General features: G+C 44.7%; 1 protein-coding gene across 1 annotated transcript in view; it reads left to right on the forward strand.

Moving 5' to 3' along the window:
* Nucleotides 1–25,303, forward strand: part of PRELID2 (PRELI domain containing 2) — a 108,690-nt gene that overhangs the window by 40,366 nt on the left and 43,021 nt on the right. Inside the window, exon 4 of the mRNA XM_044277575.1 lies at nucleotides 9,723–9,883. Coding sequence (XP_044133510.1) covers nucleotides 9,723–9,883 — 161 coding nt within the window. The remainder of the gene's footprint in view (nucleotides 1–9,722; nucleotides 9,884–25,303) is intronic.

A 25,303-nucleotide genomic window follows, 5' to 3' on the forward strand; every position in this document is an offset into this window, starting at 1 on the left:
CAGCATGCCCAGACAACCTACAGCCATCAGCAGGGCATGGTGGGAATTGTAGTTTTACAACATCTGGAGGGCCGCAGTTTTAGGATGCCTGCTTAGTGTCTCCAAAGTCTGAGAGCCATACATATTGGGCATCGTCGCGTGCGTAAAAGTCGTCGCTATAAAAATAACTTTTGACCAAACCCCTCAGATGAACGGTGTTAAAAATATAAAATAAAAACAGTGCCAAAACACCCATTTTTGGGCAAAATTTCAATTTAAATCCTTTTTTTCGGTATTAAAGCAAGGGTTAACAGCCAAACAAAACTAAATATTTATTGCCCTGATTCAGTAGTTTGCAGAAACACCCCATATGTGGTCGTAAATGGCTATATAGCCGCACGGCAGGGCATAGAACGAAGGGAACTCCATACGGTTTCTGGAAGGCAGATTTTGATTGACAGTTTTTTTTTTTTTTTTTTTTAAAACCATGTCCCATTAGAAGCCCCCCCCTGATGTAGCCTAGACTAGAAACTCCAAAAAAGTGACCCCATCTAAGAAACTACACCCCTCAAGGTATTCAAAAGTTACTTTACAAACTATGTTAACCCTTTAGGTGTTCCACAAAACTAAATAGCGAATGTAGAAACAATTTTAGAATTTAAATTTTTTGTTACCTTGCCTCAAAATAGAGTAATATAGAGCAACCAAAAATCATAATTACCCTAAAATAGTCCCAAAACAACAACCACCTTATCCCGTAGTTTCCTAGATGGGGTCACTTTTATGGAGTTTCTACTCTAGGGGTGCATCAGGGAGCTTGAAAGGGTACATGGTGTAAATAAACCAGTCCAGCAAAATCTGCCTTCCAAAAACCATATGACGTTCCCCTGCTTCTATGTCCTGCCGTTTAGCCAAATAGTAGTTTACGACCACATATGGGGTGTTTTTGCAAACTAGAGAATCAGGGCAACCCATATTGAGTTTTGTTTGGCAGTTAACCCTTGTTTTACTCCTGGAAAAAATGTATTGTATTGGAAAATTTTCCCAAAAATAGAAATTTCGAAATTGTTTCTCCATCTGCCATTAACTCTTGTGGAAGACCTAAAGGGTTAATAAAGTTTGAAAAAACAGTTGTGAATACCTTGAGGGGTGTAGTTTCTAGAATGGGGTCATTTTTGGGAGGTTTCTATTATCTAAGCCTCACAATATGACTTCTAACCTGAACTGGTCCGTAAAAAGATTTTGAAGATTTCTGAAAAATTTTAAAATTTGCTTCTAAACTTCTAAGCCTTGTAACATCCCCAAAAAATAAAATTTCATTCCCAAAATGCTGCAAACATGAAGTAGACATATGGGGAATATAAAGTCATCACAATTTTTGGGGGTATTACTATGTATTACAGAAGTAGAGAAACTGAAACTTTGAAATTTGCAAATTTTTCAAAGTTTTGGGTAAATATGGTATTTTTTATGTAAAAAAATTAACTTTTTTGACCCAATTTTAGCAGTGTCATGAAGTACAATATGTGCCGAAAAAACAAGCGTTTTAAAGTTATCAACACTTAAAGTGACACTGGTCAGATTTGCAAAAAATGGCCAAGTCCTTAAGGTGAAATAGGGCTGAGTCCTTAAGGGGTTAAAAAAAAAAGTAAAAAAAAGTTAGTCTTTCCCGAGTTCTATTGTACCCTATCTGAGGCAGCATAAACTGGTGACCGAAACCCTAATTGAAATGCTGGGCCACTTACTTTTTTGACCAAGTGGATTTATTAATTTCCCCGTGAGCCAAGCTGTGGGGTCCTGATCAATGATGGCCAGTTCGCAGTGTTCACCAACGAACAAATACGGGGCTGCCATCTTGACTCACAAGTCCAGCGATGCCTTGGCGAACACTGCGAACTGGCCATCACTGGTCCTGATATTCAAGAGCTGTGGGTTATTGGCTGAGCAGACATTCCTGTGTCAAGGCAGGACCAGGAAGTAGAAACCAGCAGGGAACTTGGTAAGCGGTGGGGATGAGTACGCCTCCTTTTTATTTTTATGAACTTTTTTATTTATTTTAAATTCGTGAGGTCAGACCTGCTATCAAATGGGACAGTAGGAAGTGGCTTTTAAGGTAGTCCTTGCCCCCAGTCTCTCTGCAAGTGGGTTTCTCTGGTCATACATATGGTATGTCCACCCCTGTAATCAGCACTGTAATAGACCATAAATTAATGAATTTGATTATAAGCGGATTAAGACTTGCAAAATGATGGCATAGCATCTTTAATCTATATTCTACCTCTGAATTCAGATTGGTAATGAATTTCACTCCCTCATAACTAGGGCTGCAGTAAACGAATATTTTAGTAATCGAGTATTCTATCGATTATATTTCTCGATTCATCGAGTAATCTAATAAGAAAAAGCTACCTAAAATAACGTACGTAATTAGGTATGTATAAAGTTATTGGTTTGAAGGGGTTAATAACTTTATACATGCCTAATGCCAAGGTGCTTCCATTAACCCCTCCAAACCAATAACTTTATACATGCCCATTGGGTTTGGAGGGGTTAATGGAAGCACCTTGGCATTAGGCATGTATAAAGTTATTGGTCTGAAGAGGTTAATGAAAGCACCTTGGAGGTGCCTTCATTAACCCCTCTCTAAACCAATAACTTTATACATGCCAAGGTGGTGCTTGCAGCCTCCATTAACCACTCTCTCTCCATCTGCCTCCCCCCAGCCTCTGATCTGCTTGCCCCCAGCCTCTGATCTGCTTGCCCCCGCCTCTGATCTGGCTCCCCCCCCAGCCTCTGATCTGCCTCCCCCCAGCCTCTGATCTGCCCCCCCCCAGCCTCTGATCTGCCTCCCCCCAGCCTCTGATCTGCTTCCCCCCCCAGCCTCTGATCTGCCTCCCCCCCCCCAGCCTCTGATCTGCTTCCCCCCCCAGCCTCTGATCTGCTTCCCCCCCCAGCCTCTGATCTGCCTCCCCCCCCAGCCTCTGATCTGCCTCCCCCCCCAGCCTCTGATCTGCCTCCCCCCCCAGCCTCTGATCTGCCTCCCCCCCCAGCCTCTGATCTGCCTCCCCCCCCAGCCTCTGATCTGCCTCCCCCCCCAGCCTCTGATCTGCCTCCCCCCCCAGCCTCTGATCTGCCTCCCCCCCCCAGCCTCTGATCTGCCTCCCCCCCCCAGCCTCTGATCTGCCTCCCCCCCCAGCCTCTGATCTGCCTCCCCCCCCCAGCCTCTGATCTGCCTCCCCCCCCCAGCCTCTGATCTGCCTCCCCCCCCAGCCTCTGATCTGCCCCCCCCCCCAGCCTCTGATCTGCCTCCCCCCCCAGCCTCTGATCTGCCTCCCCCCCCAGCCTCTGATCTGCCTCCCCCCCCAGCCTCTGATCTGCCTCCCCCCCCAGCCTCTGATCTGCCTCCCCCCCCAGCCTCTGATCTGCCTCCCCCCCCAGCCTCTGATCTGCCTCCCCCCCCCCCTCCCCCCAGCCTCTGATCTGCCTGCCCCCTCTGGTAACGCAACCCCCCCCCCCCCCCCCCCCCCGTATTAATCATTGGTGGCAGTGGCCACAGGGTCCCCCTCCTCCCCCCCCATCATTGGTGGCAGTGTCAGTTCCGATCGGAGCCCCAGCAGTGTAAGGGTCCATTCACACGTCCGCAAAATGGATCCGCATCCATTCCGCAATTTTGCGGAACGGGTGCAGACCCATTCATTTTCAATGGGGCTGGAATGTGCTGTCCGCATCCACATTTGCGGATCCGCACTTCCGCATCCGTGTTTCCGTTTCCGCAAAAAAATAGAACATGTCCTATTCTTGTCCGCAATTGCGGACAAGAACAGGCATATTCTATTAGTGCCGGCAATGTGCGGTCCGCAAAATACGGAATGCACATTGCCGCTTTCCGTGTTTTGCGGATCCGTGGCTCCGTGTATCCGCAAAACACATTGCGGACGTGTGAATGGAGCCTTATGCTGGGGCTCCGATCGGTTACCATGGCAGCCAGGAGTCACGCTACTGAAGCCCTGGCTGCCATGGTATGTTAGTGAGCAGAGAGCAGCGCATTATACTCACGTGCGCTGTGGCCGCAGGTCGCTCCTTCTTCTGTCTGTGCGGCGGATTGCTAATGCTTACAGCATTAGCAATGCGCCGCACAGACCTATGAGAAGGAGCGACCGCCGGCCACAGCGCACGTGAGTATAATGTGCTGCTCTCTGCTCACTAACATACCATGGCAGCCAGGACTTCAGTAGCGTCCTGGCTGCCATGGTAACCGATCGGAGCCCCAGCATTACACTGCTGGGGCTCCGATCGGAACTGACACTGCCACCAATGATGGGGGGGGAGGAGGGGGACCCTGTGGGATATGGCCGGCACATTCATTGGTGGCGCAGTGGCCACAGTCCCTCCCCTCCTCCTCCTCTTCCTACTCAGTCCCTCCCCTCCTCCTCCTCCTACTTGGTCTTCAGCGGCAGCCGCGCACAGTGGGGAGGGAGAGACTCCCTCCTCCTCCCTCCTCCTCCTCCTCCTCCCTCAGCTGTGCCGGCCGCTCAGTCCTGCCTCTCTGGCCTCCGGAGGACACGGAAGCGGTGAGTGAGACGCTTAATTTCACTCCCGCTCCGTGATCACGTGATCTAAACGATTCCTTGATGCAGGGAAACTGCATCGATGAATTTTTTGACTCGATTTAATCGAGTTATTCGAATAATCGTTTCAGCCCTACTCATAACCATATATTTTAAGTAGTTCAAGACAGAGCCATTTACCGCTCTTCTTGACCAGGCACATTTTCCTTTTTTTCATTACATAGTTATTACTGTTGGAAAAAGACATAAGTCTCGCAAGTTCCACCAGGGGAGAGATGGGGATGTGAATTTTAGAAAAAGGGGAGTGAGACTCAGATTTTCATTAACATTAATGTTACTTTTAAGAATTCATCTAAGCTCCGTCCACTGTTCCTGCTGTGACCGGAGGAAGTCTATTCCACAGATTCAGTTCTTATTTATTGTGGTCCTGTAAACAATTTTTGTATCTTTTTTTCCGGTGATGCATGGGGCTTTATATTTTGACATTTATTTTGTATCTTTTATTTATTCGTCAAATTTTTTTTTTTTTAAAGCAGGAAAATGAAAAAAAAAGGGGGAATTATTATTATTATTTTTTTCTTAAAAACGCAATATGCAGCTAAAATATTTTCTATAGCTGTCATTTTGATAGATGGGATTTATGGGTTACGGTTGCAGGAAGTGGGTCTGGAAGCTGTTTTGTGGCATGTGGTGGCAGTTTTTTTTATTTATTTATGTTTTTACTTTGTGTTTAATTTTTTTTATTTTTCATTTTGTGCAGCCACAAGGTCATACAAGACATTTTATCTAAAGGACGTGGGGACATTTATCTCGACAAGTTTTTTATTGCTGGTTTCTCCTGTAACCTATGACATATTAGCCCCAGTTACAGATGGAATACAGCCCCCAGAAAGGCTGTACAAGCTAGTACAGCCTTACTACAGAGTTGATCTGGCTGTGGCCATACACATTAGATAGAAGTTGGTTGATGGTTGAACAAATGTTCATGTTACAAACTCGGCACTTTATTCTTTTTAGGCCGTTACAGTTGTTCAAACTACCCATACATGTTCAGTGAAAGGGGGAATGGACGAAGGATGTTTCTGGGAAAATTCTTTGAATGTAAAATGTTTAGTCCGACTATTGGACAAAGATTATCAAACATTGCCGACTTCTTTTGAAATGAGAATGGTCGGTCATTGGTTGTCTAAAAATTGTTCATTCGTTGTTAAATCGCGACTAGCAAATGTTTGTTTAGGTTGAAATCGTCCATTTTGAGCAACTTTAGACTAATGTGTTTGGGCACCTTGAGACCCTACAGCGCACGCAGAAGCCCAGCCCCCAGCTTTCACATAATTGCTGGGACTGGTGCAGGGAGCAGCATTGGCACTTACTGATTTCTATACACAGCACTCAGCATGGGGGAAGACCGGGATAGTAGAAAAACCGCCCGTCTTATCTATGCAGAGCACGGTCGTCTCTGATAGCCTGTAGCCCAGGCATCCTCAAACTACGGCCCTCCAGCTGTTGCAAAACTACAACTCCCAGCATGCCCAAACAGCCTACAGGTATCGGCCTATAGCAGGGCATTGTGGGAGTTGTAGTTTTACAACAGCTGGAGGGCCGCAGTTTGAGTATGTCTGCTGTAGCCCATACCCCCAGCAGCACGTTTAGTAAGCAGCTGCGATCTATGCAAGAACATTTTAAGAGATGAAAGCTGACCTCCTGGACATAAAGATACATAGTTAGCGAACGGGTGGTCGGGAAAGGGTTAAAACGGTAGACGTTATGAGTGTTTTATAATTAATACACTAACTCCTGTGGCTTTATCATTGAGTAATTGCAGACTGGGAACTTAAAGTGGCCCTGGAAAAAAACCTAAATGTGGCCCTAAAGTTGTAGGTGGGTCCAAATTGACAGAAGAAGGGGAAACACAAGTACATGGGGCCAAGACAAATTGTCAGGGTCAGTAATACTATAGTGCAACACATAATATACCACACAACCATAAACCACAGTGCAGCACAAAATACCCCCCGAAGCTGTCCCTTTATGGTGGCCATCAACAGGTGCCTCATTCTGTCCTCAACCTCTAATTGTCTCTAATATGGAAAAGGATCAGGGGGCTTAGAAGGTGAGATGTGGGTCTTAATGCAGTGTCCCAGGGGGTCAGTAGTGTATGCTGGGCTTTGTAGTGCAGATTGACCACTAACCTGGGATCCACTGTCGTCTTCAATTGGGGCAAATACAGGAACAGGCAGATGTTAAAAGTTCGTGACGCCAGTGTCAATTAAACGGTGACACGCCGTGTAAAGTATGGTGGAAGAATGAAGCAAGCACAGGATAGCCAACAAAAACTGGAACTTTTACTGAATATCAGTCAGGATAATACATGGACACAGGTACAGCACAGTTCCATGAAAGACGGTTGGTTTCTTGTAGCAATACAGGTGGTTCTTGGGAATTACAGAATGGCCGGTCTTAGCAATGTATAATACAGAGTGTTGATTGCAGGAGATGCAGTACAGGCGGCTTGCACACTATTCCTGACTGGTCCCGCTACACGTGACTTTCCCTCCAAGGTCTAATGCCCTTTATCTGGCGTACCCTTGAAGCTGTCCTTATCTAGTACCTCCTCTGTTATCTTGAGTACCTCTTGCTTATCTGATCGGCCTCTGTGGTAATCTGTGTCTTGGCTGGTGTCTGGCTTATGCTGCTTCAGCTAAACGGATGATGACTCAGGAGGGGAACCTTTTCCTTGGATCCGGAACCCGGTTACAGGGCCTTTACTACCCTCTCCTAGCCGGCAGGCTTGGGGCCTGCTTTGCTCTCACAGGCCCATAGCCTGGCTTCCACTCAGACACAGGATCATCTCTGACCTCTGCTCCCACTGTCTGTCTCTCCTTGCTACTACTTCCTGACTGGGCCTTATATAACCTAGGGTTCCCTAGCTCCCTCTAGTGACTCAGAGCTGGAACTACACCCTAGCCGGCCTGCAAATGCACGTTTCACAGTAACAGGAAAATACATAGCATGACATTATAAGATATTCTATACCAACCTCCCCAAAAATACAGGGGGAACGACAATACCCAAGTGACCCTTCTGTAGTGACGGGGTATTACTCTCCCGTACACTACATTAACACCAAGCCAGCCCTACCTTCAGCATGTTGCCTAGACTTCCTCTAATATTGACCCCTGTAGTATGTACCCGGTTAGCAGCAGTGAGAAGGGCTCAGGTAGCCCTATCAATATTGGCCCAACGGGAAAATTCCCTGTAGGGGCTTTGGCCAGTCCGCCCCTGATCGCAAAGCAGTCATCAGGGGAAAAAAAGTATCTCTCTTACCGCCCTGGTCAATGTGGGTCATTCTCATGGTTTAGCACTGTGGTTATGTGTCTTATCAAGGGTAATATGAATTATATGACTGCCTGAACAAAAGCTACATCGTCCGGGGACTTTAGGGTCGCTGGGTTGCTTCAAGGACTTTTAAAACCAGAGGTCTCCTTCAGAATAAGGTCAATATTATAGGCATGGCACTGAATATGTGCTCATTTAGGGGACAAATCGGCATTCTATGTTCATAATAAGCTAGGTCTTGGAAGGAAAGGGGTAAAACGGTATGGCTTCATAGCTGCAGAAGCAGAACTACTCCTAATACTAATGCATTTAGTTGCTTGAAGCGATTTCTTTCCTGGGCTGACTGGCACATTCATTTTAAGTGTTATTAATTTTCCGGGGAGATCTGCATGTGGTACGTAATAGATAAATGGCATTTCCTCCTGCTTGGCTCCACATCTCCACAAACGCAAAGCATTGAATTAAACCTTGTTTTGTAGAAAAGGCTTGACCAGTAAAGGGCAGTACAGCGAGTGGGAAGTCAATACATTTCTGGACTTTGCGATAAAGACCTTGAAAATCAATGTGCCTAATATGGTCTCATGGTGCACATTTATTATCACCGTACATTTCCGTGCTTTTCAAATCGCCTTGCTTTTGTTTGAGCCTGTTTTTCTAACTTCTTTTGTGTGGAGCACATCATCACTCCTCAGGCTTTAGTAAGTGTTGCACGTCTACACATCTTTTAATGTGAAGTCTGCTTTTTCTTTGATGAAGTGTATTGGAAATCCACTGACAAACAACATCCACTGAAAACTTCATAGTCTGAAGAAACCATAGAAAAGTACAATTATTTAAGAAAAGGAAAATTCAATATTTTCTCCCCTGTGGTTTGTTCAGCTGTTATGTCTGTATCTGGTGGTTAGTTATTCTCTGACAATTGGTCTGCCAAGTAATAGGTAGCCCATTGTCAGTCTACTGCTATAAGGGAAATATGTTATCTGCTAGTATAATAATGATTAGTAGAATTAGGATAACAGCATGGCAGCTCTATTGTTCTCTTAATATGCCTGGATAAAGGTGCCCTCAGAAGAGCATTTTGCACTTATCCATCTAAGAGCTCATGCACATGGCCGTATGTATCTTGTGGTCCGCAAAAAAAATGGATGACATCCGTGTTGCATTTTTTATTTTTTTGCAGATCCATTGTAGCAATGCTTGTCCTTGTCCGCATTACAGACAAGAATAGGACATGTTCTGTTTTTTGCAGGGCGGACATATGGGAACAGAATGCACAGTCCTTTTTCAGTTTTTTGCGGACCCATTAAAGTAAAAGGCTCCCACATATGGGCTGCAATAAAAACGGAATGGACACGGAAAGAAAATACGGTGGTGTCCATGAGCCCTGGGGCTGAGTTCACACGTCAGTTATTTTGTGGAGTGCCAGAGGTTGCTGATCCCTGCTCTACACCATGATAAAGGTCAATAGCCAGGGAAGGAATTAGAATACATGAAGTGTAAAAAATAAATAAATAGTATCAAGAACACCATTTTTTTTAATTTATTTTTTATCCTAGTGTAATGGCTGGTGGATTTATCAGGGCACTCTTGCTTTTATGCAGTGTATAGTTGTGTTTATGGCTTTTCTGCTTTTGTATTGCATATATAAACCCATCCATAGTGGTATATGATGAAAATGGGGAGGAAAGCTTTCGAAACTAGCGCAAAGCACAAATGGAGCAGTTACCCATAGCTATCGTTTTGGATAACTCTCTCCCTGGCCATGTTATCTTACTAGTAAAGAAATGGACTGTCTTTATCCATTTTATTAATTGTGAGTTTTTTGTTTATCCACAGTTCAGCATCCTTAATTTATCGAATATATACCTAGAAGAAGAATCATGGCTGGACATGAAAGCGCGTGTGATGAGTTTAAAGAGTCGTTGCTTAACATGGGCCCAGTATGCGTCAATGAATGAAGTGTCTGTGTACCAGGAAAGCAAGCAGAATTCCAACTGGTAAGATACATATACAGTATGTTGACTGATCCCGCAGATGTACTATAACAGCAACTCCTGCGTTGCGTACCTGGTTATAAAGAATGCCTTTTAATATAGCATTCATTTTATATTCAGTTATACAAATCTGAATCAGGAAATGGTTTACTACTGGAGACAAATTATTACTGAATGAGTCTATATTTTTTTTTTTCCCCCCGGTTATAATGATTGTTAGGCAAGTGCCCGCAGGCTGCCCCGTGAAGCAGAAGAGTCATACTTACCTGCTCCACGCCACCCCAGTCTTCCACGCTGCCTCCATCTTTATGTCCCTGTACTGTTTGCATACAGTGGTGTATGGTGACATGCATCACTCCAGCCGATGACTGGCTTCAGTTGCTTGTATCCACATCACTGCTGGAGCGGTGCAGTGCATGTTACCATGGCCATGCATCACCGGTAGAAAACGGCAGGGAATCGGAAGATGGAGGCAGCACAGAGGACCAGAGCGGTGCGGAGCAGGTAAGTATGAATTTTCTGGTAAAGCAAGCAGCCTGCAAGCACTGACTTAAGAATCATTATAACAGGAAAACCCCTTTAATGCTAATATTTATCAGGTAAAGTAGGGCATGTACGACATGTCAACAATTTAGTGACACCTTTAAAAGCCTGCTGTGCTGCCCACCAAACTGATTGCGCCCTCTTTACATTGTTATGGTCCATTTACACGACCGTGTCTTGTTTTGGGGCTGCTCTTCCTTTTTTTTTTCTTTTTTTTTTTTCTTTCATCCACATGGTAGGTCAATTTCTGTGCATAAAAAAATATGCAACATGTTCATGAGATTTGTCAAACCTCATTCACTTTGCTTGTACTGTAGTATTCTGTGGATTTTTAACATGAAAATCCGCATGGCAGAACCACAAATAATCCACATCTTGGGCAATTACCCTGAGAGGTTTGAACAGGAGCACATTGCAGATAACAAGGTGTTATCTGCTTATCATCAATCAGCAATGCTGAGAATACTCCTACCAATTCTGATTGGGTGAGGGGGGCCGAAAATTTTCCTCCTCACTTTCCTTTTTTCATGGATGCCAGGCCCATTAGACAGCTGAAATTCCTAGTTAACCCCTTTTTATGGGCACGAATGTTCCGTTCCTAAGCTTTAAAAACCGTTTTTCATCTGAAGATCTGTTTTAGAGATCAATGTTTCAGTACTCTTTTAGAAAGTGGTCCTACTCAAACCTGTATGAATGAAACTAATAAAAAGCTAAGGCATCTGTGACTACGGGAGTACATGGAGCAGTACAGTTCTCGTCTGTGATCACTATGGCACGTGCACAGCATTATGAGGCCTAACAAAGGCTGACGGCATCATATCGCAGTGCTGGACATTCAGTTAATAGGACAGTAAATGAGCTCCAAACCTGTAGGGAATACCAGGAGAAATGTGGTGTATATCATTTTACTTATTGTGTGCATTTAGAGTAGATTTAGAGAAACTAATACTAGACGCCTAGTGGTATACATTGTTAAATAAAGTTATCCACAGTAAAACTAAAGTAATGGTTACAGTTTTAAAGGAGTATTCTAGCTTTTAGATATTGATGAACTAGCCTGAGGATAGGTAACACAATATCAGATCAGGGGGATCTTACACCAGGCATCCCCACTGATCAGCTGTCTTTGCCAGGTGCCGACACCACAGAGTAAGGCCCCATTCACACAATCGTATTTTAGGTCCGCGTCTGATCCGCATTTTTGGTGAATTGGATGTGGACCCATTCATTTGAATGAGTCCGCAAAAAATGCGGACAGTTCATATCCATATGTCTGTTCCACATGTCCTATTTTTCTCCGTTTTGCGGACAAGAATATGCATTCTTACAATGGATCTGCAAAAAAAACAACCCAGATGGAATATTTACATCACACAGACGTCATCCGAATTTTTGCGGACCGCAAAGTGCATACAGTTGTGTGAATGTACCCTGAACATTGGACAGAGCTGGATGCAGAAGGCTGTGTCCATCGAGTACCAGCCTTCTGTTTCTGTCTGTCCACTGTTTGGTTTGCTGTGCGGTTAGCAGCCGAAAACAGCTCATTGGTGGTGGGTGCCAGATGTCTAACCCCCATGGACCTAATACTCATGACCTATCCTGAGCCTTGGGCATCAATATCTAACAACTGATCGTCAGGATATGAGAACAATGTAGCACGCACACACAGGCATAGTGTAGCCCTAAAGCTCCCGAGACCCACTCTCCCTGCCTACTTGCATGGTCAGCCTACACAGTGACCCGACAACAGGTTGACAATCCCTATACTATGTATGTAAGGATGTAAGGGAGCAACACACAAACAGGAAACAAACAGGCACAATAAGAATAGTTGTATAGTAGCAGGGTCAAAAGCCACTCTGTCAACAAAGTGCAAGAATGCTTGAAGCAAATGAGCGAGCCAGACAAGCCAGAAGTCAAATACCAGGAGAGCAATAGAAGACCAAACCACCACCGTAGTCCCAATACCAGATCCACAAGTCCACAGCCAAAATAAATGTAATACCACAAAGGGACAGCAAGGGTATCCAGAGGAACACATCTGCTCACTGCTGATGCCAGCCTCTATACTAAGCAGAGACATGCTCACTACAAGCCAGGTAGCGCTGCCGCCTGTGCGCCTTGACGTTCAGGAGCCCCGGCATGTTTCTCATTGGCCCAGTGCTCAGATTTCAGAGAGGACCGGGCTGTGTTCTTGGTCAACCCCGGCAACCGAAAGCAGAAGCCGGGAGAACCATAACGCTGGAATACCCATTAAATGCCATAGGTGTCTTGAAGGAGCTTCTGTTCTGCAGCCACTCATAATATCTGTTTATGTGGCCGCAGTATGCTATGTTTAGGTTTAGTACAATGTTTTTAAAAAACAACAACATATATACATATTTATTACTGTGCAATAGGTTTAGGCAGGCATGGGGAAAATGCTGTCAAGTAAAATGCTTTCAAATGAAATATTAGTGTGTTAATTAACAAAATGCAAAGTGTATAAACAAAAGAGAAATCTAAATTTAGTGTGACCATCCTTTTCCTTCAAAGCTGCATCAGTTCTTCTAGGAACACTTGCACGTTTTGAGGAAAAAATCTTAGAACTAGCCAAAGATCTCAAAGCATAGGGGAGGGACTGTGAAGAGACTCAATGCAGAGCATGTTACAGGACAGTACAAAATATGCAAAATTAAGGGGGCTCAATTTCTTGATAAATTTTACTCCAGCCTTATACTTATATCATTGCATATAGTGTGCCCCAGAACCTCAATGACCTGAGGGCCGCCCTTCAAGAAGAGTGGGATGCCATGCCTCATTAGACAGTAAGTCGACTTGTGAACAGCATGAGATGTCGTTGTCAAGCTGTGGTAGATGCTCAAGTCCACATGACAAGTTATTGAGACCTTGACATTTCTGTGGGGTATACGCACCGCTATTGTTGGCTTTTGTTTCAATAAATAGTTTGAGGTGAGGAAATCACCATTGTATGCTTCTACTTAAATGCCCTACTTTCATGATATAATATCACTGTAGCGTGAACTTTTGAAGTTTTTTTGTGTGTATGTATGTGTGTAATATATATATATATATATATATATATATATATATATATATATATATATATATTTATTTCTTTACAGTTGGGTCAATATATATTTGGACAGATGCAACATTTTTCTAATTTGCAGTTAAAGTTCAGAGGGTTGGATTCTGCGCTACACCAGGGGCTCAAAAGTAATTGGACAAATTAAATAATCGTATTTACAATGTTACTTTCTAATACTTGGTTGAAAACCCTTTGGTGGCAATGACTGCCTGAAGTCTTGAACTCATGGACATCACCAGCTGTTTTTCCTCCTTTTTCTGCCAGGCCTTTACTGCAGCGGTTTTCAGTTGCTGTTTGTTTGTGGGCCTTTCTGTCTGAAGTTTAGTCTTTAACAAGTAAAATGCTCTAAGGGGTTCAGATCGGAGGACTGACTTGGCCATTCAAGAATATTCCACTTCTTTGCTTTAATAAACTCCTGGGTTGCTATGGCTTTATGTTTTGGGTCATTGTCAATCTGTATTATGAAACCCCGACCAATCAGTTTGGCTAGATTTGAGCACGCTTTATGTCTCTGAAAACCCCTAAACTGATCTGGGTGCTTCTGTCCTGTGTCACATCATAAATAAACACTAGGGACCCAGTGTCACTGGCAGCCATGCATGCCCAAGCCATCACACGGACTCTTCCCTGTTTTATAGATGATGTGGTATGCTTTGGATCATTCTGGTAGAGGTTGATCTTGGTTTCATCTGTCCAAAGAATGTTCTTCCTGAACTGTGCTGTTTTTTTTTTTTTTTTTTTTTATATAGCAAAGTCCAATCTAGCCTTCTTATTCTTGAGGCTTATAAGAGGCTTATACCTTGCAGTGAACCCTCTGTATTTACTTTAATGCAGTCTTCTCTTTATAGTCAGGGCCGTCTTTCACAAGGGGCAAAAGGGGCAGCTGCCCCAGGCCCAGTTGCTCCTGGGGGGCCCAAGGCAGCTGCCTCTTGAGCCCTGCTAGCCACTGCCCCAGGTGTCAGGCTGTCAGCTACACAGGGGGGGTGCTGCCATGCCATGCCTGCCTGCCGGCACTCCAGGCAGCGAACTGTAAAAGCTGTGATTCTCTTAGGAGAAAGGACCTTAGATGACATCATCACCATGTTACCAGTAACCTAGCAATATTACTGGTCACATGGCTATGAGGTCATCAAAGGTCCTTTCTTTCTACCAGGAGTGTTGCTGCAGGAGAAGTTTGCCTGAACTGTGGAGCTTTATTTGTGAAGATTTAATCAGGAAAAGGTGACATGGGCTGTTATGCTAATATACTGTATACTGTGGGGTGCTGTATACTGTAGGGTGCTATACTGCTCTACAGTATACTATAGGGTGCTGTACACTGAGGGGTGCTATACTGCTCTACTGTATACTGTGGGGGGCTGTATATTGTGGGGTGCTTTATACTGTATACTGTGGGGTGCTATACTGCTCTACTGTATACTGTAGGGTGCTATACTGCTCTACTGTATACTGTGGAGTGCTGTATACTGTGAGGTGCGGTATTCTGTATAGTTTGGGGTGCTGTATACTGTGAGGTACTGTATACCGTGGGGTGCTGTATATTGTGTAGTGCTATACTGCTGTACTGAATATTGTGGGGGGCTGTATAGTGTGGGGTTCTGTATAGTTTGGGGTACTGAATACTGTGAGGTGCTGTATATTGTGGGGGGCTATACTGCTCTAATGTATACTGTGAGGTGCTGTATGCTGTGGGTTGCTACACTGCTCTACTATATACTGTGGGGTGCTGTATAGTGTGGGCTGCTGTTTACTATAGGGTGTAATACTGCATACGGTGGGTTGCTGTATACTATAGGGTGCTATACTGTATACTGTGTGGTTCTGTATACTATAGGGTGCTTTACTGTATACTATAGGGTGCTATATTGCATACTGTGGGGTGCAGGGGTGCACTGTAACGCTAGGGTGAGCCGAGCCCCGGTCTCCTTCCTGCAAAGTGGTGCCCACTTCCAGCCTGAGCCCAGCTGCCCAGAGCACTGATCCTGAGCCGCTGGAGTCTTCAGAACTGGAAGTATTTACAGTCATTCACTGTACTCTACCAGGTGTCAATTTTATTTTTTATTTATTTTTTTGGTGTGTTGTGGTGGAGTCCGTGATTGCATGCAAGGGTGTGGAAAGGCAGGATCCAGGGGGCCCAAGTAATTTTTTGCCCAGGGTCTAATCAATATTAAAGACGGCCCTGTTTATAGTAGATATGGATATTGATGCACCTGTATCCTGGAGAGTGTTGTTCATTTGGTTGGCTGTTGTAAAGAGGTTTCTCTTCTTCATGGTAATTATTCTGCGATCATTCACCATTGTTGAGATCACCTGTGCTTTTTTTCTTTCTCGGGATGTACCAAACTGTAGATTTTGACACTCCTAATAGTGTAGCAATTTCTCGAATGTTTTTTTTTTCCAGTTTTTGCAGGTGAAGGATGGCTTGTTTCACCTGCATGGAGAGCCTCTTTTGACCGCATGTTTACTTCTCAGCAAAATCTTCAAAATGCAAGCAACACACCTCAAATCAACTCTAGGCCTTTTATGTGCTTAATTGAGAATGAAATAACGAAGATATTTCCCACACCTGCCAATGAAACAGCCTTTGGTCCCTTTTAAAAACAGGGTGCCACATGTAAAGGAGCTGAAACTCATATATATATATATAAATATTTTTTTTATTTATTTTTTGTGTATATATAGTAAAGCTGAATGTGTGTGTGTGTGTGTGTGTGTGTGTGTGTGTGTATGTCCGTCCGCTAAATGAATCCCCACCATCACATTTGCAATCGCAAAATTTGGCACACAAGTACATCAGGTGTCCGGGAAGGTTTTAGACGGGGTCTCTGCTCTTTAGCACGTACCGTTACTGAGATATTCCCAAAAAAGCATTGGCCAATAGAAGCCTAGTCACATGACCCTTATCAGCCAATAGGAGCTCACAGGCCCTTAGTCTCCACATACACTGTTTTACACCAAGTTTCCATAACAATCCAGCCATTTTTTTCACTGCTGTAGGTTAGCTTTAAAGGGCAGGGGATGCTGTGGATGACACTGTTAAGGGAGCGGAGTACTGTGGAGGTTACAGTTCAGGGGGCAGGTAGGGTGGCCATTTAGGCCACCATCAAAAGACGGACTTAAAATTCCCGCTCCCAGGTCACGCAAAGCCACGCCCTCTCCGCAGCGCACGGGGATTGAAAAAATGAAGAAATGAAGGTAGTAATCGACTTCTGTCAGCTGCAAGGGTGGGAGGGTGGGTGACTTTCTCCCTGCAGCTCACGATCAGACAGCACAGTGCTGCTGTCTGAGAGTGAGTTGTTCAAAAGGACATCCTTGTGTCTGTCCAGACCCTGCGCCGGAAAGTCTAAAAGTTGGACTGTCCAGCCTAAAACCGGACCTCTGGCCACCCTAGGGCCAGGCTGCTGTGGAGGTCACATTTAAAGGGACGGTCCACTATGGATGTTCATGTTAAGGGGCAGATTGCCGTAGAGGCCACTGTTAAGGGGACGGGGTGTTGTGGACATCACTTAAGGAGATGGGGTACTGTGGAGCTCACTAATAAAGGGGCGGCTGCTGTGGAGGTCACTGAAGGAGGCAGAAAACGGTGGAGATCACGGTTAAGGGAACTGTCCGCTATGGAGCTCAGTGTTAAGAGGCGGGGTGCTGTAGATGTCGCTGTTAAGGAGGTGGAATGTTTGTGGAAATCAATGTTAATGAGACAGTGTACTGTGGAGGTCACTAATAAAGGGGAGGTCACTGTTAAAGGGGTGGGGTACTGTAGATGTCTCTTAACGACACACACAAACATTAACGCCCGCGGCGTACATGTACGCAGTTACTGCACCCACCCGATCAACGGCAGGGGTCAGGCAGTCACAGATAGTCGAACCCCTACTGTATGCGCCTGCATCGGTGAACCCTTGCACTGCCGCGGTGACAGGGACCCAATGGCAGGGAAGGCAGCCCGATGCCTTCCTTATGCATTATGGCTGCCTTTCGGGAGAACCTGTGAGATCCAGCCCCCTGGATCTCGCAGGCAAGCAGGCTGTAAGTGTATTACAGTGTGTAATACACTTACAGCCAATGCATTACAATACAGAAGTATTGTAATGCATTGTAAAGGGGATCAGACCCCCAGAAGTTCTGTGAAAAAATAAAATGAATAAAAGTAAAAAAAAAAAAAAAAAAAAGTTTTGCAAAAAAAAAAGTTTCAAGTAAATAAAAAAGCAACCTTTTCGCAAAATTAAATAAAAAAAATTTTGGGGGAAAAAAGAAAAGTAGACATATTAGATATCGCCGCATCCGTAACAACCTGCTCTATAAAAATACCACATGACCTTAAAGGGGTTGTCCGGGTTCAGAGCTGAACCCGGACATACCCTTATTTTCACCCCGGCAGCCCTCCTGAGCCTGGCATCGGAGCATCTCATGCTCCGATGCGCTCCAGTGCCCTGCGCTAGATCGCGCAGGGCACGGGCTCTTTTGTTTTCAATAACACACTGCCGGGCGGTAACTTCCGCCCAGCAGTGTGTTCGGTGACGTCACCGGCTCTGAGGGGCGGGCTTTAGCTCTGCCCTAGCCGTTTTACTGGCTAGGGCAGAGCCAAATCCCGCCCATCAGTGCCGGTGACGTCACCGGGCTGCCTGTCAGCCCCATAGAGAGCCCGGTACGTCACCGGAACTCAGAAAAATGCCTTTGCCCTGCGCGATTTAGCGCAGGGCAAAGGAGAGCATCGGAGCATGAACTGCTCCGATGCTCATGTCAGGGGGGCTGGCGGGGGGAAAATGGAGGTATGTCCAGGTTCAGCTCTGAACCTGGACAACCCCTTTAACTCCTCAAGTAAACACCGTAAAAAATAGCAAGCGATCAAAAAGTCATATGCACCCAAAATGGTGCCAATCGAACCATCATCTCATCCAACAAAAATGATACCTTACCTAAGACAATAAAAAAAATTAAAAATAAACTATGGCTCTCAGACTATGGAGACACTAAAAATTTTATACAATTTGTAAAACTTAAATAAAAAAAAGTGTACATATTAGGCATCTCCATCTCCATAAGAACCTTCTGTTTAAAATTATCACATGAACTAACCTCTCAGGCAATTGCGGTCCCCAATGAACGGATGGGCCGCACAACAGCTGTGTGCATGCGGCCTAAATGTGAGAAAATAGAACTTTATTCACCTCTCTCGCTCTCTCTCTCGCTCTCTCGCACATTGCAATATTTAGATGGGGTTATTGTTCTGATGGAGTAGTATTAGCACACGTGTACACAGCATACTCGCGCAGATTCTTTGTGTTCAGCATTTCAATAGATGAAGTAGGCCACATAAATTATAAAGGATTTATTAAAGGGGTTCTTCACTTTCATTTAACTGAGGATCTATCCTCTGGATAGATCATCAGCTTCTGATCGGCCGGGGTCCGCCACCCGGGACCCCCGCCGATCAGCTGTTTGAGAAGGCAGCGGCGCTCCAGCAGCGCCACGGCCTTCTCTCTGTTTACCGCCGGGCCGCCCGCCCACTGACGTCACGACTAGTATCAACTAGAGTGGGCGCGGCTAAGCTCTGTTCACTTGAATGGAGCTTAGCCGCGCCCACTCTAGTTGATACAAGTCGTGACGTCAGTGGGCGGGCGGCCCGGCGGTAAACAGTGAGAAGGCCGTGGCGCTGCTGGAGCGCCGCTGCCTTCTCAAACAGCTGATCGGCGGGGGTCCTGGGTGTCGGACCCCGGCCGATCAGAAGCTGATGATCTATCCAGAGGATAGATCATCAGTTAAATGAAAGTGAAGAACCCCTTTAACAATGGCCATGACCCCCATTGAAGCAAAATTTGGAAAATGCCTCAGTATTAAACAATACATGAGAAAGTAGAAGGTCCCTCGGTTTCTATGTAACACTAAAACGTGTCAGTCCATTGAACTGAGCTAGCATTATATACAACATTCCATCCTAACTGTTGACAGCACCAAAACACACTGGGAACTGAGGTTATGCCATTTTCGGTTTACTTGACCAGTTTTTACTCCACTTTGTTGTTTCAAAGATCATTTAAAGGCTATGTACACCTTTTTGGAGTATTTTTTTTTTCATGATTGCATTTAATTTATTTTTGGTTAAAAATCATATTTTTAATTGGCCATTATTCAAAATATTGAGCTGTTCAGTCACAAAGGGTTAACTGTTTTCTAGCTGTGTGGCTGGTACTTTAACTTTGTGCCTGTCCTCTAATTACCCTTATCTCTAAACTAGTGCTCATAAACACTCATTTAAGGCTACTTTCACACTTCCGGCGGGTGAACAGCCTGCTGGATCCGTGCTGCCGCTAGTGCACACGTGCCGCCGGAGGTCCGCTCCGGCCCCATTGCCTATAATGGGGGACGGGCCCGAGTTTTGGCGGCAGCACTGGAAACATGCCGAGAGGCGGCCGAAATAAAACTACAACATGTTTCACCCGCCGGAACAGCCTGCCGGAGAAGGCTGCCTCTAGTGTGAACGTAGCCTGAGCCACATTCTTATCAGTAAGATAAGGATTGAGCTTTAATAAGTGTTTATAATGTCAGAGCAGAGATAAGGAGTCATTCTGCTCCTCAGATGACGGAAAAGACACAAAATCCACATGCAGCTAGTAGAGCATGTCGGCTATGTACAGAAAAAAGGATTCCATATTGTTACTAAAGACCTGGATGGGTCATCTGTATCTGATTGGTGGAGGTCCGACACCAAGGACCCTCGCCGATCAGCTGTTTGAGAAGGCCACAATGCTCCTGTGAGTGCTGTGGCCTTTTCGTAGCCTTCCCTAGGCAACCGCCTTCACGTTTATCGGTCACATTCAAGTGATTAGGGCTGCTATGATAAGCCTATAGTGCTACAGGGACACTGGTGCCTTCTCAAACAGCTGATTGTAGGGGGTCCTGGGTGTCGGGCCCCCAGTGATCAGATGCTGATGACCTATCCAGATGATAGGTCATCAGTTAGTCATGGAAACCCCCTAAGGCTACTTTCACACTCGCATTTGGTGCGGATCCGTCATGGATCTGCACAGACGGATCTGTTCAGATAATACATCTGTTCAGAACGGATCCATTTGTATTATTTGTAGCGCAGCCAAAACTGATCTGTCTTGAACACCATTGAAAGTCAATGGAGGACGGATCCGTTTTCTATTGTGTCATCCGTTTGGCATCCGTTTTTTCTATTGTTTCATCCGTTTGGCTCAGTTTCGTCAGACGGACACCTCCAGTGCGGAATGGAGACTGAACTGATGCATTCTGAGCGGATCATTTTCCATTCAGAATGCATTAGGGCAAAACTGATCTGTTTTGGACCACTTGTGAGAGCCCCGAACGGATCTCACAAACTGAAAGCCAAAACGTAGAAAGTGAAAGTAGACTTAATTGGAATGCCATTTTGGCCAGAAGTAGTATTTTTCTGTGATATGTTAAATGTAGCTTTTTTTCCCCCACTGATGCAGTTGTCAGTCATCCACATATTTAGGTTGCATCTAAACGGTTGTATTGATTGCAGAATTGTGCTCCTGTTCCCTGAATTATAGCTTATGAACAGTGGCGCCTAAAATAATACCTACCAATCTTATTTTACATGCCTAAGAAAATGCTTACGGTTAGGTAGAGCTGTTTGTGATGATAATGTTTATGTAACAATGGCCATTTACTAGATAGAAAATTACAACATGGATCAATATAATTTTCTAGTCCTTTTTAAGTTGCCTTGGTTTCTTCCCTAGCAATTATCCTGCAATCACCCAAAGATACAAAGCGCTGTAATCACACGGCAGAGTTGGAACATACCATATATTGTCACAAGTGGAATAACTGTCCTGGTTAAGAATGTGCTGAGAATATAACTGCATCTTCATTACAAGCACAAATTAAAAAGTATAATTTTTTTTTCTTGTAGACAGTGGGAGAGATTAAGGGTCCATTAAGACGTTCTTAGTGTTTTGCAGTCCGCAAGTTGCAAACCGCAAAACACTGACACCGCACATGGCCGGCACTATATAGAGGATTGCTATTATTGTCCGCAGCTGCGGACAAGAATAGGACATGCTCTATTTTTTTGCGGAGCCGCGGACTGGAAATGCGGATGTGGACTGCACACTGTGCATCTCTCCCAATTTTTAATGGGGCCGCACCCGTTCTGCATAATTGCGGAACAGATCCAGACCAGTCATACGGACATGTGAATCGACCCTTAGACTGTGCGCAGATCTTAAAGTGTAACTGTCATGTTTTATCAAAAAAATCAATTTTAGCATATGCTACTGCTGCAGCAGCATAAAGCAATCTTTTAAGTTTTTTCATATACCACAGTTTTCCTTGAGTTTTCCCTTAGTTACGGCTGTTTAAACATTTACCATATGAGGACCATCTCAAGATGGCTCCTCTGCCAGTTCTCTGAGGCCAAAACTGCTTTCCCTCACTTTCCATACACACTTGCTGTAGCCAGCAGCTCCCTGCCAGCCAATCAGATTGGATTACTGAGAGACACGCCTCCTCACTCTGAAGCCTAATGCAGTGTGAAGGACCGCCACTCTGTCGATCTGTCTTCTTAGCCATAGCAAAAGTCTTTTAAGGGAGCAGTGGAAAGGGACGGGACATTAACCCCTTAACGCAAAATGACGTGCATGTACGGCGGGGGATGCTGTGCAGAATGCATTCCACCGTACATGAACGGCGGGCTGCTCAAGCGGGTGCAGGAGCTGCGCCTGCCCGATCACTGCAGGGGTCCGGCAGTCCCTGATAGCCGGGCCCCTGCTGTATCCACCGACGTTGCTGTTTACAGCGATGCCGGCGGATTAACCCCTTCTATGCCGCTGTCATAGAAGTGCTTTGCGGATGAAGGAGCGCATCAGGTCTTCGGGCTGCTGTGGCGGGGACCCAATGTGTGACAAGGCAGCCCGATGCCGTGCAGAGGCTGCACAATGCCTTGCACGGCATTGGGACCTGCCTTCTACGGGTGCCCAGGAGCTCCAGCCTCAGGCTAGGTCTCCTAGGCAACCTGTTAGTGGATTACACAGAGTAATACACTAACAGGCAATGCATTACAATACAGATGTATTGTAATGCATTGCAGAGGGGATCAGACCCCCAAAAGTTGAAGTCCCAGAGTGGGACAGAAAAAATAAAAATATATATATATGGTCTTAATGTCGATTTAAGACCTTATGGTCTTAATGTCGATTTCAAGTGGAGTGTGTTTTAAGGGGGGTTCCTTGCTATACCCGGTTGATCCTTGACTCGCCGCGCCCTGGTGTATGTGAATATTTACTAGTGTCATTTATCATGGAAATTGATCATGTATTCAATATGATCGTTTCACTTTTTTCTAATCTTCTTCTTTCTCTTTTTTCTTTCTCTCTTTTTTCTTTCTCCAGTTATTGGGACTCCACCGATTTTGTTCGTGGACAGTGGGCGTCTATTTCTGCGTCTCCTTGTTAATTTATGGCGTTGGGGGAGATCTTTGGGGCCTTATGAATTACAAGATACTCAATGGGTCTACTGTAATTATACTTTTGTGGAGTGGTGGTCTTCTTTGTGGTTGCTTAAGACATGAGGGTCGGTTTCTGGAACTGGGCACCGTGGCATTGATGTGCTTTGGACCCAAGTCCGTCATGGACCGGGGGCGATGGTCGTGAGAACGACGTGGCCCCTTCTGGTCCCCGTCCCAGTGTGAGACAACATGAGTATGGCACAGATAATTTAGGGGTAATCCCTGTTGCTGATATACTCGGACCACGTTCACTCCTATTTCTAAATACTCTAAACATAATAATACAGTTTGACCTAATGAGGTATTTATTAATCCTCGTCTATATATGTTTTCATAGATTTTTATTTGGCCGTTTGCTCTCCCTCCGCCGTTCTTTTGTGGGCCCGCGCCTGCCCTATGCCTTCCGCTGGATTTCGTGGAGACACTGAGCATGTTGCTGGGCCGGCTGTTGCTATGGCAGCGACGCCACTACTGTAGGCGTGTCTGACCTGGTGACGCGGACCCTGCACCGTGGGTGTTTCCCGGCGACGCCTCTGGTTTGGCCATGTAGCCGCCTCCCGGGTCACGTGTCTTTGACGTCACGTTTCCTTGATGACGGCTGCTGGTTTTGGCCTGGATGGTGTCGCTCCTGTGACGCGGTTGACATCTTGGGCATGCGCGGTTTGACAGTGAGGACGCGGATCTTGGCGCCCCTGCACGGGTGTTACGGTGTGAGTTGTTTTTAACTTTTATTGTTATAATTGCACTTTATATGATACACAGGTGACTTCGAGTACATGGATGAGTTGTGAACCAACAATTTAATCACAGTAGAGATTGATAATAAAGCTGTACACACTGTGAATGTACTATGATATATAAATCATCATGTAATTGTATTAGTTAGATTCACTTTACAATGCACTTTATTATGTTTTTTATGCTTCTTATGAACTAATCATGTTGTATATTGATTAATTGTCACTTTAAATTTCTTGCTATGGATTGTGGGTATATATACCCTTGTATGACACTGTGTGATATGCTTGAGAAAGACCGCATTGAGACGGTTGAAACGTTGCAGAGGGAATAAAAGATCCACCTTTTTTCACTTTATCTGGAGTGCTGCCTTATCCTTTTGATGCTTATCTATATATAGCCGCTTGAGCCCACGGCTGAGAGGACGTGCACCGGTTTTTCTGTCTTGTGCTGCTGAGACCCGCATTTTGTTTCTATATATATATATATATATATATATATATATATATATATATATATATATATAATTTTTTTTTTTTTTTTTTTTTAATTAAGTGTTTTCAATAAAAAAAATATAAAGTTTCAAATAAAAAAAGAAAACGCCCCTTTTCCCTGATTTTATATAAAAAAAATAGAGAAGAAAAAAAAAAGGAAAAACACACATATTAGGTATCGCCGCATCCGTAACTACTGGCTCTATAAATTTATCACATGATCTACCCTGTCCGATAGATACCTTTTTACTCAATTTTTTTTTAAACTGTCAAAAAAGCCATTTTTATCACCTTACATCACTAAAAGTCCAACCCCAAGCGATCAAAAAAAGGTGTATGCCCCCCAAAATAGTACCAATCTAACCCTTCGCCTCATCCCGCAAAAAAGGAGCTCCTACATAGGAGAATCGCCCAAAAATAAATAAATACTGCTATCAGACTATGGAGACACTAAAACATGATTTATTTATTTTTAATGCTTTTATTGTGTTAAATGTAAAAATGAGCCCCTACATAAGACAGTGGCTCGAAAAAAATAAAATAACGTATGGCTTTCAGAATATGGAGACTGTGGCGAAACCAACCTCGCCACTGGGTTTTGGAGGGGGCTGTTTAAAAGCCTCTTGCCTCAGGATTATGGCCCATAGTAACTTTTAAACCCCTGAACCTATTCCAGGGAATTTTGGATAGGTTTGTCCCCCAAGTTATACTGTTTAAATTGATGTAAGTTATATGTATGGACAATGTAACCTCACAAAGTTGTAACAACTTATAATAAGTGTAACTTGTCAGCTTGGGAGGAATATGCTGGGTGTGGTTCTATTGTCCCATCGTGTGTTTAAATGGTGATATCTGTCCTGTTGTCTCCACATGTGTATTGGTGATCTCCCCTTTGTCCTGAGAGATAATTGGATTGTATTCGGTCGTCTCCCAGGCAGAGAGGAGGAAACCATGATGCATTGTGGGGATATGTTGTATCTGTCCTGTGTCGCAGTCTCCCTTCTGGTCCTCTAGGGGGCGGGAACGATTGGTTGCTGTATTTACATTGTGTGTGTGTTGTG

Source organism: Bufo gargarizans, chromosome 2, assembly GCF_014858855.1.
Source record: "Bufo gargarizans isolate SCDJY-AF-19 chromosome 2, ASM1485885v1, whole genome shotgun sequence".
In the NCBI taxonomy this organism is placed as follows: domain Eukaryota; kingdom Metazoa; phylum Chordata; class Amphibia; order Anura; family Bufonidae; genus Bufo; species Bufo gargarizans.